Here is a 17,500-nt window from a genome sequence, read left to right on the forward strand (position 1 = left end):
AAAAAATCACCATCCCGTAGTAAGGTAAAACATGTCAGTCGTGGCAAGCCGTTTTTTTTTTTTTTTTTTTTTTTTTTGTAGACCGGTGTTTGGGTCGCTTCCCCACCTGGCCAGGGTTGTCGGGAACGAACGGGACAACGCCCGCAGTGGCCCCCAGGAACCGAACTCACTCCCACCTGCTCATGAGTTCGACACTGTATCCATTGGGCTACCGCGCGACTCTATAGTGTTGTGTCTGACATAAAATGTGTATTTGATCACATTGTTGGGCGAATTATTTTGCTGTCGTACTAAATATTATGGGAACTGTTGGATGGACTGTGAGGAGATCTAGCGTTTTCCTTTAGTCATCGCTCATCCGAAGAAGTTATCGCTCGTTCCAATTCGACCGTGTTTCAAAATAGCAGAGAAATATAGTCCGATATTTCTAATAATCAGACTTTATGGTCCACTGCATGACCGGCCTATCCCCCTGAGGAACGATACGGCCTCTGTACATCACCATGATTCGGCTCAGTTCGGCTTGGTATAATGTTGGTATGTACAGTATGGTGTGAAGAACTGGGGGTCGGCCTCGCGCTTCTTGCGGGCCTCGGCAGCCTCCTCTTCGGCAGGAGTGGCGGCGGCGGCGGCGGGCTCCTCTGCGGCCTTGGCCGGCGTCAGGAAGGGGTTGTTGAAGTAGGGGTTGTAGTAGTAGGGGTTGTTGTTGTTGTAGTAAGGGAAAGCGTTGTAGCCGCCCCAGGGGAGGCCAGCAGCGTGGGGCAGGGCGCCGTAGTGGGGGAATCCTCCGGAGTAAGCGGACGGGACGGTGTACTCGTAGGTGAGGGGCTCCGCTTGCTCCGACTTGACGGAGACGATGGGGCTCACGGGGTATCCGGGGTGGAGGAGGAGGAGGAGCTGAGGGTCGGCCGCAGGCTTGGCCTCGCAGGCCGCCATGGCGCCAAGAACCAAGAGAACCTGAAGGAGACATAAGAAAAATGGAGGAGGCTGCAAGAGACCATAAGGCCTACATTAGGCAGTTTCATGTCCATTTCCGCCTATCATCCCTAATCATACATTTAGGTGACCTCAAAACAACCCATTGTTTTAGTGCTCACTAACTACATGGTTTCTTAGTCAATTCCATTCGTCAACCACTCTATTGGTAAACCAGTTCTTGCTAGTTTCCTTCTTAAATCTAAATTTGTCCGATTTAAATCCATTACTACGAGCCCTGCCCTGCTGTCTTAATATGATGGCCTTGTCTACATCATTTTTGTTAAAGTCCTTGACCCATTTGAATACCTCTATTAGATCACCCCCGCACTTTGTCATTTTAGTGTAAGTCAAGGTGCCTTACCCTGTCATCGTAAGGTAAGTTTCTAAGCCCATGTATTATTTTTGTTATTCTCCTCTGTACTGATTCTAGTGAACTAATATTCTATGGGACTGAGACCAAGACTATACCGCATAGTCAAGGATGGGTCTAACTATCGACAGATAGATTTTAATGATTAATTATCTCTGCTTTAGGCAACCACACTGTCTTTAGGCTCTCGTTATTTTTCACTTGTGATAGAACAGGAAGACTAAAATCAAGACACGATGGACGGACACAAAACAACAACAGACTTTCCCTTTAGGAACCTTCACTATTAATCAAAAGACAACAATAACATAGCAAGCTAACACGAAGAACAAAAGAAAGGAATACTTAGAGAAACCATCTCTCCGGGACCAAACATCGAAGTTTTGGTTCTTGTGGAGACTTCGAGTACTTACCAGAACCTTCATGTTGTCACACTTCGGGAAGAAGTGACACACAATGCAAGATCGGTGAGACATCTCCTTTTATATGTGGTGCTTGGCCTTTCCCTTCCCCCCCCCCCAGGTCCCATCCAAGACCCCCCCCCAAGCCTTCCCCCTGCAGCCCAAGCCCCCCCCAAACCCTCTCCCTCCCCCCCCCCCCCCCAAGTCCCATATGGAACGACCTTGTCCCAGGCGGCAAGTGATTCCGGATTCCTTTCTTGAAGGTCTTTTTTCGTCTTGCAGGTAATCCGGCAGATGTGGTCGTCACGAAGACGCGATGAATTCCCTGGCGTACTGGGTGGTACTTGTCCTTCGTATGAGCTGTTAGGCTGTTAGGCTATTTCATTCAGTCACATGTGGCCCCTTTCTGGTAACGATAAGATTTTTTTTTTTTTTTTTTTTTTGCCAATGTTCTTTCTGATTTTTAGCTTAGTCCTGTGGACACAGCCAACATATAAAAATATACTACTTTCACTTACAAAAAAAAAAAAAATCTCAAATGCTCAGAAGGACATCAATTACCAAAACTGTTGGGGGGGGAGGGGAGACTATTCCTGTAGGCTCCCTCAACACCCCATTTCTTTCATAGGACCCCCAGGACATGCAACCTGACCCCCCGTCCCCCCAGGGGTGTGTGACAGCCTCCCTGAGGTTGTAATACCTTCTGTACATTGTAGTCCTTTTCCCTTCTATCCTGGTTGACGCCAACCTATTCTATTAAGAGAGAAGAGAAAGGGAGTAGGAAGAGAACAAGATAGAAAAGGAGAAAAGAAGGATAAAGAGTAAATGAAGAGAGTATCTAGGATAGAGCATGTAGGAACGAGGTCACCTTAAATATATAGGAACTGGGTCACCTTAAAAAGATATTACATATATATATATATATATATATATGTATATATGCAACACAATACACTAAAAGACGTAAATGTAAGAAGAGTTCGGAGAAAACCACTCAGGAAATGTGAGACTATGATCCGAACGTTTTCGTCTATTCAGACATCTTTAGGGAATATCTGAAGATGTCTAAAGGGACGAAAACGTTTGGATCATAGTGTCATATTTCCCGAGTGGATTTCTGCAAAATTTATATATAATATATATATATATATATACATATATATATATATTTATATATATATATATATATATATATATATATTTAAACTTAGAACCCACTGTCGGTGGAAAAAGATAAAAAGTGAGATGATTGTTCCTGTATATTTCGACCACTCTCTGTGGTCCTCTTCAGCGGAATGATTACAAAGGTATAGTACAAGAATATATACCTAGTAATGAGGTACATGAAGGGGGACATGGGAAGACACAGGGTTCTAAGTTTAAATTTTACCAATGTGTTACGACATTAGTGCAATCTAATATATATATATACATACATACATATATATATATATATATATATATATATATATATATATACATACACACACACACACACACACATATATATATATATATATATATATATATATATATATATATATATATATATATATGTATATACATACACACACAAACCAGATGAACCTTTTGCAAGATATGATCTACTTTTTCCACAGTTACCCTAATGCGATCTACCAGTCAAATACAGGAGCACTCTGCCTTTATAAATAATTGTATTTTATTCAGACATGTCCATCACTATGAATATGATTTATTCCCAGAAAAATAGAAATATGTTCATTCAAGCAGTGTAACTGTGCCTTTAGACAAAATGATATGATAAAGAATACTGCCAATGTCACTGAACTAATAACAATGTAGGAATTTTGTCCAATATAAAAGCAAAGGATTTTATTCAGCTGAGGGCTAGCCCAATTCGCCCAAGTAACTTGTGTCGATTTGTTGTCTTATGGCTCCTGCTGGCCTGCAAGCAACTAAAAGCTTCTTTTAGCCCAAGTGAAAAGGCTCCAGCCTCGCGAGGCTTATTCGAAAAGCCCCAAATTTCTTTCCAAAGAACAAAAGATCGTTTTTCGTGATCGTTTTCCTTGTGGTTTGCCCAATTATATCATCTTATTATGAAGCCCAATCATAAAGCCCAAAAAATTTGCACATGATCAAGACTTCAATGTCTTTTTTCGCACCGAGTCTGTCCATTTACTAAGCCCATTCCAAAAAGCCCATAATCAATCTTCAGAGCCTATAAGGTCTTTGTAATGACCTTTTGACATCAACTTTGGCTCGTAATGCGGAAGCCTGTTGGAAAAAGCGTTTGATTTTCTCCTCGAGGACCGTATAGTCTCTTCAATGACCTTTTGGCCCTTTTTCTTAGCCCGTTTGAAAAAGCCCATAAGTTCCTCAATGTCCATAAAGGTCTTGACAATGACGCGTCGGCTGCCCGGGCCATGGCGTCGCGTCGTCTTGAAGGGACTTTGAGGAGTTCGGGGGAGCGCCAGTCACTGCATGGCTTCCCAAGCCATTCTTCGAAGGGACGTTCTTCGGTGGCGTCTTATCCCCAGGGGGTCCCACAGCTTTCTTCTAGGACCAAAACTAAAAATCTTCTTCGTCGCCCAACTTCCTTACTCTTCCGCGGGGCAAGACCACTCCTGGGTCCAAGCTTCCTCACGACACAGATTGATAGTGTAACAAAGAATGACAGTAGAATAGTAGTAGTAGTAGTATAAGTATCATTATATATGTATGAATTATCATTATTATTATTATAATTATTATCATCATCATCATCATCATCATCATCATCATCATCATCATCATCATTATTATTATTATCATTATTATTACTATTATTATTATAATAATGATAATAACAATGATAATAATAATAATTAATGATAGTAATAGATCCCGGTACGAGTTCCGATTCTGCTCTAAAGATCCAATTCCGATAAATGATTAATAAATTTATTTTGTTCATAAAGTATTTGTTTCTCGAACCAACTAGAGGGCCTGGAAATGGAGGTACTGGAATCGGAACTCGTATCGGAATCGGAAGTTTAGAGCATTATCGGGACTCGTATCGGAATCGGAAGTTTAGGGCGGTATCGGGACTCGTATCGGAATCGGAAGTCTAGAGCATTATCGGGACTCGTATCGGAATCGGGAGTTGAGAGCAATATCGGGACTCGTATCGGAATCGGAAGTTTAGAGGAGTATCGGGACTCGTATCGGAATCGGAAGTTTAGAGCATTATCGGGACTCGTATCGGATACGGAAGTTTAGAGGAGTATCGGAACTCGTATCGGAATCGGAAGTTCAAAGCAGTTTCGGGACTCGTATTGGAATCGGAAGTTTAGAGGAGTATCGGAACTGTTATCGAAATTAAAAAAAAAAGAAAAAAATGTATCGTCCCATCAGCAAAGAAAACAAACAATGACGGGGAAGCATGTTTGTTTGCATATGATTAAGACGGACTTGTGGCTTTGTTTAGTGTTGGGAATGGGAGTTTGAGACGTCTATAAGGAAGGGTTACATAAAGGGGCGATTGCATGTCGGAGCGAAGCTTTGAAGGATCTGCAGAACAGAGGGAGGCGTCAAGAGGGAAAGGATTCCTTTTTAGGAACAGAAGTATAGTAAAAAAGGGAACTACGCGGGTCTTGTCACACTTCAAGAAGTGACATTAGTATAGGACGCGGACACAGGCAAAAAGGAGACAATGCTTTCATGGAATGGGTTCAGTGATGGATCGGTTTAATGTCGTTACGGTGCCCCTTACAGAGGACTTTGTAACGTGGAGTTTAATCAAATGTGACCTTGGTCCAACTCGCTGGGGGCGCGGTTCGAACTACCGTCACCTCGACCTCCTCTGCAAGTAGCGACGCTCTAACCCGCTCGGCCATGGAATCGAATTAAAAAAGAAAAAAAAAGTGAATACATTATAGGGTTTCAAATATAGAGAGTGATTTTACAAAACCTAGAATAGCATGGAGATTTTTTTTTCTTTTTTAAAGGAAAGGAAAGATACGTTGTTTGGTTTCTTCCGCTTTGATCTATTCATGTGAGAAGTTAATGGTCCTAGTAACGCATTGACGGAAATACACCTCCAGATTTTTCCAGTAACGCACTACCTGTCCGGTGGTAACGCACTACCCTCCAGCGGTAGCGCGCCCAGCTCTATTTTGTTAGAGCCATCAGCAAGTCATAACAGCAGTATCGGACAGTGTAACGCAGATGTAGGTCGCAAGGTCTTCAGGTATTTTCTCTAAAAAAGTTCTCATTGTCTCTCTTCAGGTGTAAAAATCACATCGCTAGGCACTAAAGTGGGCCCTACACGATCAATAATATTGCGCAATATTCCGTATTGTACAATAATATTGACCACCTTGCCGACACCATCCAGAGATCACAATCTCCTGCCCCAACCATCACGAACCATCCCTGCACCATCAGTAATATTGTGCAATACGGAATATTGCGCAATAGTATTGATCGTCTAGAGTCCGCTTAAGACAGCAGACGTAATGAAAGAAATAGGAATGCGTAGACAGAGAGTATTTAAAAAAAAAAAAAATGTCTTACGGTATATGTGAATCTGCTCACAATGGAGAACCTCATCTAGGACGAGACAAAAGACTTAAACAACACAAAATGAATAAATAGATAAACAAATAAAACATAAATAGAATAAAACAAATAAATGGATAAACCAATAAGATAAGATAAAGAAACATAAAGAAGATCAAGTTCACTCTCAGTGCACTTGGTTAAACACAGCCATCCACACAAATGGGAGAGAGATAAACACAGTCATCTACATAAACGGGAGAGAGATAAACACAGCCATCTACATAAACGGGAGAGAGATAAACACAGCCATTTACATAAATGGAAGAGAAATAGACAGCCATCTACATAAACGGGAGAGAGATAAACATAGTCATCTACATAAATGGGAGAGAGATAAACACAGCCATCTACATAAATGTTAGAGATAAACACAGCCATCTACATAAATGGGAGAGAGATAAACACAGCCATCTACATAAACGGGAGAGAGATAAACATAGTCATCTACATAAATGTTAGAGATAAACCCAGCCATCTGCATAAATGGGAGAGAGATAAACACAGACATCTACATAAACGGGAGAGAAATAAACAAAGCAATCTACATAAATGTTAGAGAAAACACAGCCATCTACATAAACGGGAGAGAGATAAACACAGCCATCTACATAAATGTTAGAGATAAACACAGCCATCTACATAAATGGGAGAGAGATAAACACAGCCATCTACATAAATGGGAGAGAGATAAACACAGCCATCTACATAAACGGGAGAGAAATAAACAAAGCAATCTACATAAATGTTAGAGATAAACACAGACATCTACATAAATGGGAGAGAGATAAACACAGCCATCTACATAAATGTTAGAGATAAACACAGCCACCTACATAAACGGGAGAGAAATAAACAAGGCCATCTACATAAATGGAAGAGAGATAAACATAGCCATCTACGGAAACGAGAAGAAGCCTATACATTGCATCAAGGTATATATAGATAAAAGAGGAAGGTTGCTGAGTCGACATCCACATGTGTCAATGAAGAAGAAGTAAGCAATCCTCAGGAGTGAATATGGTGGCACACTGAGGTAATACTCGTAGGGTCCCGTCGACAAAAAGCCCGGGAGGTACTTAAAGTGAACGTCGTTATCATCATCATCATCATCATCATCATCATCATCATCATCATCATCATCATCATCATCATCATCATCATCATCATCATCATCATCATCATCATTATCATCATTATCATCATTATCATCATCATTATCATCATTATCATCATCATTATCATCATTATCATCATTATCATCATTATCATCATTATCATCACTATTATCATCATTATCATCATCATCATTATCATCATTATCATCATTATCATCATCATCATTATCATCATTATAATTATCATCATCATCATCATCATCATCATCATCATCATCATCATCATCATCATCATCATCATCATCATCATCATCATCATCATCATCATCATCATCATCATCATCATCATCATCACTACCACTATCATCACCACCATTACCACTATCATCACCATTATCATCATTATCATTATCATCAATGAATCACTTGTCCCGGGAGGGAGGGAGGGTTCCCCCCTTGCACCAAGTGACCAAGGGTTCATTTGTGCTTCGAATCTGCTGGATGGATGGATGGATGGAGGGGAATGAATCCCTTATTCGTTGTTGTTGTCGGACGACACCAGCACGTTCGACGGGTTCATCGGCGTCGGGTGAACAGCGAACCAGTGCGTCCCTGAGAGAGAGCAAGAGAGAAAAGAGAGGGGGAAAGAGAGAGAGGAAGAGGATGAGAAGGAAAAAAGGCAAGTCAAGGAGGAGAAAGTATTATAGGAACTCATTTTACCTCCTGAAGTTGCATCTGTGACGTCACTAAATATGTCATACGATATGACGTCATCATTCGTCCCTCCGTTCGCAACAAGACGTTACAAATTGACGTCGTCATTGGAGAGGGAGGGAGCGGGTGCCTACCTATCGGGGTTCTTTCCATGGCCTCCATCCGGAGAAGTGTCATTGTCTTGTCAGTGTCGTGGTCATACTGAGCTCGCTTGTCTTCCGGGTTGTTGTACAGGTACGACGTAGGACACCTCAGGACAAGGCCATGTGACGTCATGTCGCGCGGTCGTGAAAACATTTCACATAATATACTAAAATTGGCATAATTCACCCATGGCACTGGGGTGTTCTAATGAAAAAATATTATAAAAACGTAATCTATCATGAAGAAGAAAAGATTAAGCATGATTTTTGCCAGTCTAGTATAATTTTTAGTTCTTGCCTAATTTATTTCCGTTTGACGTCATGTCGCGCGGTCGTGAAAACATTTCACATAATATACTTAAATGGGCATAATTCACCCGTGACTATGGGTTATTCTAATAAAAACATATTATAAAAACCTAAGTTTTAATAACGAATAAAAGATAAGCATGATTTTTTTCCAGTCTAGCATAACTTTTAGTTGTCTAATATATTCCCGTGTGACGTCGTGTCGAGCAGTGGTGAAAAAATTTCTCATAATTGTCCTAGATAATTCACCCATTACATTGGGCTATTTTAATGAGAAAATATTATAAGAAGATTTTTTTTAGGAAAAGAAAAATTAAGCGTTATTTTTGCCAGTCTAGCATGACTTTTAAGTTGTCAAACATATTCTCGCTTGAGAATTTATTACTTTTTGACCGTACTCTGTTCGTATCGAGTAAAGTATTTTTTTATTTTTTATTTTTTATATATTTATTTACTTATCTATTTTTGCTCAAAACAGTCTAGGCGATATTACGTTATTTTATGCTATATTCAGGTTTACTTTGGTAAAGCGAAGAGTTACTTTGGATAGGGCAGACAAACAATGCATGAATTCAAATCTAAATACGACAATTTAAAAACAAGGACATATTTGGAACTATACATGAATTTAAGACTAAGTATGTAATTGGAGATTAGGAGACGGGACCCCACGAGTGTTGTTCCTTTCCTGTACACTACAATTAGGTAAATACGATTAGGTAAACGCACACACGTCTTCCATCCTTTCAGTCTCATCTCGCCTCTTGTTGACTGACGCGTTGAGGCTGACTTGCCCGGCGCGGCGGTGCAAACTGCCGAAAGTCGCGAGCTGCAGGACTAAAAGTCGCAAATTTCTGGCTAAAGTAGCCCAATTTGTAAGTACACACACACACACATACATATACAGTATATATATATATAATGCAGGAGCTCGCACTTGATGTTGATGGCATTTCTACTTTCAAGAATTCACTCAGATGATCAATTGACTGAATAGAAGAATGACATGCTACATGTACAGAGAGACGAATTTCAAATTTACTAAGTTTATCTTCCTTCTTTGATAGAACAGACTTGATGCTCATCTGCTTGTCACTTACTTTCGATACATTTTGTTTGTGTTTTAACGACTCACTGTATTTTTTTTTAAATCCGTTCTGTGAGCTCTCATGTCTTATAGATCAGTAATTATCCATTCCGCTTCGACTCAACTTCCCATATCTCATCAAATTTCCCATATTATTTCATTCACTTTCGCCACGTCCTCTCTTCCCACTCACTCATTACCCAAATGCTTCGTCTAATTCCACAATTATATGTCAACCCTTCTCTTCGGTCTTCCATCGACTTTTGCCATTTTCTTATCCTCCTCCACTTGATCATTCGTAGAATGCAATTTACACTTTTCATATTCCTCTTCCATTATAACCATCGCTATCCAATATTCAGCCGTCCGTCCCTTGGAGCAATGAATATTTCTTGTGAATGTTGACATTATAGCAACCGATCTCTCAGATTTGAATCAAGTCGCCCGGTGTCATATAAATGCTAAATATAGGATATGTATACTGGCTGTAGGTATCCAATGGATGTTCTAATTGTTACATCATTTTCTTGTCACACTTCTCTTGTTATATTAGAAAGCTGATTACTTTTTTATTATACAATTTCCTAACAAACCCGGGTTTCCAGGAGAAATAATTTAAAAATTCCATTGTCCATTCTTCAACGGTTATTCTTTTTAGAGAAATATTGGTCAGTAAATGTATTTGTATACCTTGCAACCGCTACTTGTATCTGCAAAAAGAGACTCAAATAAAGAGAAAGGGAGAAGGAATAGACCGGTTAAAGAAAGTAGGGAGAGATGTGACAAAAAGGAGCAGCACGTACGACTCTGAGCTCTACTCGGTTGCAGTCACTGACCGATTATACCATAGGCCGCACGACAATTATTGTTTTTAAAAGTAACAAATCTTCTTTGAACATTATAAGAGAACACGCCACCTATATTTCTTCTGTTAATTTCTATAAACACTTAGAAAATTTTAACCACGAATTTGTTTGATAACTGAACCTGTCACCATGATATATATGAAATTAGTACACGTTGTATTCTCCTCGTTTGCTCACGTATATCTTTCTAGTAAACTATATTTTTCAGACTTGATGCTGACAGATGAATGTTGGAGGGTATCATTCTTATATTAATTATTTTTTTCTTTAGCAGACCTGGCGACATTTGGCGAGGGCGGGAGGGTGAGAGGAGAGGTTGGTTGGGTTGCGTGTCGACGCGACGTGACGGTAAGCAGGCCAGCCAAGGAAGACTTCTGAACCTCCTCCCCCTCCCTTCCACTTTCGCTTTCGATGGTGGAAACTTCGAGCATTTATGAGAGTAGGAAATTTTACGGAGGGAGGAGAATATATATACACACATTGATGGTGCAAAGAACTGTTAATCTGTATATTGCTACACCACACGAATTTGTTTTGCCTCTCGTGCACAAGGAGAGTCATTAGACGAGAGAGAGGAAAAAAAGTTCATAATACACATGAAGATTTGACTAGTTTAAATACTCTCATTCTACCGGTCGGCCTACTTTCAATTCAATTTTCCGGGTCTACTGGCTTATTCTTTATATATATATATATATATATATACACATACATACATATGTATATATATATATACATATATATATATATATATATATATATATATATATACACATACATACATATGTATATATAACGTAGAAACCACTATTGGAGTAGAAAATACTGGAAACGGGGAATCTATATATTTCGATTGCAAACTGCAATCCTCTTCAGTAGATACAATTAAGAGAGAGCGTGCTGTTTAAGTAGCGCCCTTAACAAAAGAAAGGGGAGCATGGGAAGAGGTCTCTACCCTCGGCTCACTCCGTATGTGAGGTCAGGAGGCAAATGAGCTTTCAATAGGTTGGTGATGAAGAGTCCGGACATTATATCCGGGGACCATTGCCCCTTGGAAATATTCATGTTGGGCTGATATTCAATGATAGTAGATTCTACCATTTTTCTCCTGAACTCACTTTACATCTTTGTCCCAATCTAAGCAATGTTTAAATTGCTTAACATGTGGGAACACAGCTGAGCGCTCTTGTGCATATTTAATGGAACGTTTCTGTTCAATCATCCTAGTATTCAAATCCCTTCCAGTCTGTCCGATGTAAACTAAGTCACAACCTTTACATGGAATCGAACAAACCCCTTGGCTCTGCTCTTCTTTTAACCTTTGGTGGACATTTACCACCTTTTTATTAATGGTGTTAGGGTAATAATTAATCAAATTTAATTTGTCTTTGGGAAGAAACTTGGTCGAGGGAATGAATGATTCAGAAAAGGGAACGATTAAAGAGCTCTTGCCCAATGAAAAATTAGAGGAAGTGGGGGTGGTGTTGAAAAAATTGGATCTCGCTCGGCTGAGGGCTTTGATCAAGAACCAATCCGGGTAAGCTAAATTACTAAGTTGAGATTTCATAATGTTTAATTCTCCTTCAAGAAACTGGGGGCTGCAAATTCTAAGAGCTCGAAGGAATAATCCTGAAGCGACGCTACTTTTTACTTTGTCTGGGTGACTGCTGAAAAAATGAAGATAACTACCAGAATGGGTTTCTTTTCTATAGACGGTAAAAGCAAGCTTGTCTCCGTCACGAACAATGAGACCATCTAAAAAGGGTAGCTTACCTTGTTCTTCCCATTCAACTTTAAACTTAATGTTGGAGGCTAACGAATTTAAATTAGCAAATGATGATCGTTACTATTATTATTATTGATAATAATAATGATAATGATACTACTACTACTACTACTACTACTACTACTACTACTACTACTACTACTACTAATAATAATAATAATAATAATAATAATGATAATGATAATAACCATAATAATAATAATGATAATAATAAATTTAATAATAATAATAATAATAATAATAATAATAATAATAAAAATAATAATAATGACTAATAATATTATTATTATTATTATTATTATTATTATTATTATTATTATTATTATTATTATTATTATTATTATTATTATTATTATTATTATTATTATTATTATTATTATTATTATTATTAATTATTACTATTATTATTATTATTATTATTATTATTATTATTATTATTATTATTATTATTATTATTATTATTATTATTATTATTATTATTATTATTATTATTATTATTATTATTATTATTATTATTATTATTATTATTATTATTATTATTATTATTATTATTATTATTATTATTATTATTATTATTATTATTATTATTATTATTATTATTATCGGTACTATTACCCCGTGTAAGGGGGAAAAAGCCTTTGGTATATGTATGTATTATTATCATTATCAAACATCTATTGTGGTATTCCCAAACGAATATATAAATAACTACATAATTAAACAAAAGAAACATTCATATATAAGGGCATTATTGTTCCCAAATTCCAACTATGTTAATGGCTTCGTTAGCTACTACAGAAAACAACAAACAGAACAATGATTTCAAAAAGTCTTGGACAACAAAGCCGCTTTGAATCTTCCTCGCTCTCATTCAAAGGCGACATTACGTCACGGCCCGAACACATTTGCATTGTTCTGTGCATGCACGCCTTGCATGACGTCATAGTCGTCGCACACATTGAACGATAATATCATAAAAATGTGACTATATTTTAATAATTTCTAACATTAAAATAGAAAGTAATACTCGTGTATTGGAGCATTATTCAATTTCATAGTTCTTTGGACGTATTATCAAGAGGAATTTATCAAAACTATATGTATATGCATATTAATACTTGCACAAAAGTAACAAGACGATGTTTTAATTACTTCTACCGCTAAGATTGATATTGATAGTGATGTTTGCTAGCACATTATATTCTTTATAATTCTTTCGATGTATCATCAGAAAAAATTTAGTAAGACAATATATATAAATATCAATGCAACAAGGAAAAAATAATATAGTATTGAAAAAAGTTCTCGTTATCAGAAAATCTTAACATTCTGAAAAATTCCATAATTCGAAACGGATACCAGAATTATTTATAAATATTTTGTTCACTTTTGAAATGCGTATTTTTTATGAATATTGGAAATAATAAAAACATAAATTAATTATTGGCAATAAAGAAATATTTGAACGAAAGAGAGTAGAGAGAGGGAGAGTGAGAGAGTGGGGAGAGAGAGAGGTGGAATCTGAGAGTGGACGTGTCACCCCCATGTCTCATATGTCATGTTGCTGACATGGGTCAACAGGTCGCGTGTGTGTGTATACATGTGTGTGTACATGTATGTGTACATAATAATAATGATGATAATAATAATAATAATAATGACAATAATAATAGTAATAATAATAATAATAATAATAATAATAATAATAATAATAATAATATTAATAAATATTAATATTAATAGTAATAACAATAATAATAATATAATAAATAATAATAATAATAATTATAATAATAATAATAATAATTAATAATAATAATAATTATTAATAATAATAATAATAATAATAATAATAATAATAATAATGATAATAATAATAATAATAATAATAATAATAATAATAATAATAATAATAATAATAATAATAATAATAATAATAATAATAATAATAATAATAATAATAATTAATAATAATAATAATAATAATAATAATAATAATAATAATAATAATAATAATGATAATGATAATAATAATAATAATAATAATGACAATAATAATAATGATATATAGTGTGTGTGTGTGCGTGTATGTGTATACATGTGTGTGTTCATGTATGCGTGTGTGTGTGTGTGTGTGTGTGTGTGTACATGTGTGTGTTCATGTATGCGTGTGTGTGTGTGTGTGAATTTGGCAATGGCAAAAATATAACGAACCTACTTTCTCTCTCCTCCTTTTTCTATTTCCCTCCCCCTCTCCCCTCTCTCTCTCTCTTTCCCACTCCCTTTCTCTCTCCCCTATCACCCCCTCTCTCTCACCCCCTCCCACTCTCTCTCCCCCTCCCCCTCTCTCTTTCCTCCTCCCCCTTTCTCCCTCTCTTCCCCTCCCCCCTCTCTCTCTCTCCCTCCCCCTCTCTTTCTCCCTCCTCCTCCTCCCTCTCTCTCTCTCCCTCCCCCCTCTCTCTCCCCCCCTCCCTCCGTCTCTCCCTCCCCCCTTCCCCCTCTCTTTCTCTCCCCTTCCCCCTCTTTCTCTCTCCCCCTCTTTCTCCCTCCCTCTTTTTCTCTCCCCCTCTTTCTCCCTCCCTCTTTTTCTCCCCCCTCCCCCACTCTCTCTCCCTCTCCCCTTGTCTCTCTCTCTCTCCCCTCTCCCTCTCTGTCTCTCTCTCTCCCCCTCCCCTTGTCTCTCACTTTCCCCCTCCCCCTCTCTCCCCTTCCCCCTCTCTCACTCTCTCCCCTCCCCCCTCTCTCTCTCCCCGTCTCCCTCTCTCTCTCTCCCTCCCCCTTTCTGTCTCCCCCTCCCCCCTCTCTCTCGCTCCCCCCTCTCCCTCTCTCTCTCTCTCTCCCCCTCTCCCTCTCTCTCTCTCCCCATCCCTTTGTCTCTCTCTCTTTCCCCCCCTGTCTCTCTCTCTCCCCTCTCCCTCTCCCCCTCCACCTCCCCCCCTCTCTCTCTCTCCCTCTCCCTCCCCCTCCCACCCCTCTCTCTCTCTCCCTTCCCTCCCCCCTCTCTCTCTCTCTCTCCCTCCCCCACCCCCACATACAGTACACCCAGCGAGTACCTCACCCACTTAACCGAACTTAATCTCCCATTTTAGTTCCCAAACCTGGATCATGTCCCCGTAGTAGTATCTCCTGCATCTGCTGTCTACCAACTCGTGGCTATCTCTCCTCCCTCCTACTCAATCCCCAACTCTCTTCCATCTCTCTCCCCTTCCTCCTCAGTCACCGACTCGACTCTCTCTCTCTCTCTCTCTCTCTCTCCTTCCTCAATCCCCAACTCTCCTCTCTCTCTCTCTCTCTCTCTCTCCTTCCTCAATCACCAACTCTCCTCTCTCTCCTCCTCCTCCCCCTCCTCCTCCTCAGTCACCAACTCTCTTCTCTCTCTCTCCTCCTATTCACTCACCAACTCTCCTCTCTCCCTCTCCTCCTCCTCCTCCTCCTCAGTCACCAACTCTCCTCTCCCTCCTCTTCTTCCTCCTCAGTCATCAACTCTCCTCTCTCCTCTTCTGGCCACCACCAACTCCCCCCCCCTCTCTCTCTCTCTCTCTCTCTCTCTCTCTCTCTCTCTCTCTCTCCTGGCCACCACAAACTCCTACAACATTGGACAACAGATTGAGAAACTGGGCCCGCTGGACCAACATTGGACAACAGATTGAGAAACTGGGCCCGCTGGACCAACATTGGACCCGCTCGACCAACCTTGAGGCCGGGCGTCAGTCAGTCAGTCACCTCCACAGGGGGGGTTGGTTGCTGCTGCTGCCTGGATAGGAGGCCAGTTGAGTGAGAAGAGCGCTTTCAGTGGGTCGTTTTGCGAACGGGCGGCAGCTCTCTCTCTCTCTCTCTCTCTCTCTCTCTCTCTCTCTCTCTCTCTCTACCCTTCCTCCACTCTCTCTCTTCCCCTCCCTCCGTCTCTCCTCCCCTTCTCTCTCTCTCCCGTCCCCCCTCTCTCTCCCCTTCCCCTCTTTCTCCCCTCCCCCTGTCTCTCTCTCTCTCTCTCTCTCTCTCTCTCTCTCTCTCTCTCTCTCTCTCTCTCTCTCTCTCTCTCTCTCTCGTGTCGTCCATCTTGCAGCAGCACCGAATCACCGGTCCCTCGAGTTGACCTGTACATATATCATCATCATTCCAGGAAGGGCGGCGACCCACCCTGGGCCTCCTCCTCCTCCTCGTAGCACCCGCCCGCACGGACACTGGTCCCGGAAAACAACACCAACAAGAACTGTCGTCATCTGCATCAATTAATTAACGGCGAACCCACAGCGACCTCTCCTCAAAGAAAGGGGGCGAATGTGCTGCTGCTGCTGCTGCTGCTGCTGCTGCCTGACACCAGCACACGTGCGCATATGCGCACACACTCACACATACCTCCCCACACCCACCCACCCACACATATCTAATCCAACACGGTTTGACGGCACAGTGGTAGTGTTCGCTACTGCTCTCCAGTGGTCCGTATTCGAATCCCGCCCAAGGCTGAAATAAATTCAGTATCAATGCGCTGTGGGGCGACACTCCAACTCTAGTGGGCGGGGAGCTGGACGTCTTTTTTTTTTTTTTGTCACAGCATAGACCGGGCACATTACATGAGCTCTCTCATTGTGCGATCCAGTATCATGCACGTCATTACAACTACCCCCCACAGATACAGAGAAGGGTCAAAAAACCCTCAGCTCAATGTAATAGTTTTGTTTCTGTCCCTAAACTTTTATGTACGCAGATTCTCTTTAGCAGTGTATATTCATTATTTGTCTTTTCATTGTTGCTTGTCCAAGCTTTTGATCTCTTAATCACAAATACCACAAAAATACTTTTGCTGTAATGCGGTTCAGTTAACCTTTTTTCCATATTTATTCCCCACTGAAACACTTCACTGGAATTCTACGTTGGAGTGCTGCACTGCCACGTTTTCAGTGTAGCCCATATATAGACGCGCATGTCGTCTCAATGGGATCAGTCTCGGTGCTTATCTGTATGACTTTTTTATTCTATTTGTTGACATTTCTAGGTTCACTCATTACAATAATAAGAAAATGATAATGTATCGTTAGCCACAATAAAATCCCTAAGGGACACCACCGCGGCGATGGGGTCGGGCAAACGAGCAGAGTGCAGTTTTTATCTTATTCCCTCTTTCACTGTTTAAACACCTGCTGCAA

The 17,500-nt window shown here is 39.9% G+C and overlaps 1 protein-coding gene across 1 annotated transcript in view; it reads right to left on the bottom strand.

The window, feature by feature from the left end:
- The window catches only part of LOC143022177 (uncharacterized), an 8,631-nt gene extending 218 nt beyond the window's left edge, over positions 1-8,413 (bottom strand). Inside the window, exons 1-2 of the mRNA XM_076180280.1 lie at positions 8,297-8,413; positions 1-957 (exon numbers count right to left, since the gene is read on the bottom strand). The exon at positions 1-957 is cut by the window's left edge and continues 218 nt beyond it. Coding sequence (XP_076036395.1) covers positions 514-936 — 423 coding nt within the window. The 5' untranslated portion in view covers positions 937-957; positions 8,297-8,413 and the 3' untranslated portion in view covers positions 1-513. The remainder of the gene's footprint in view (positions 958-8,296) is intronic.
- Positions 8,414-17,500: the final 9,087 nt, after the last annotated feature.

The sequence above is a fragment of the Oratosquilla oratoria genome, chromosome 44 (assembly GCF_046742065.1).
Source record: "Oratosquilla oratoria isolate Oo_2021 chromosome 44, ASM4674206v1, whole genome shotgun sequence".
Taxonomy (NCBI): domain Eukaryota; kingdom Metazoa; phylum Arthropoda; class Malacostraca; order Stomatopoda; family Squillidae; genus Oratosquilla; species Oratosquilla oratoria.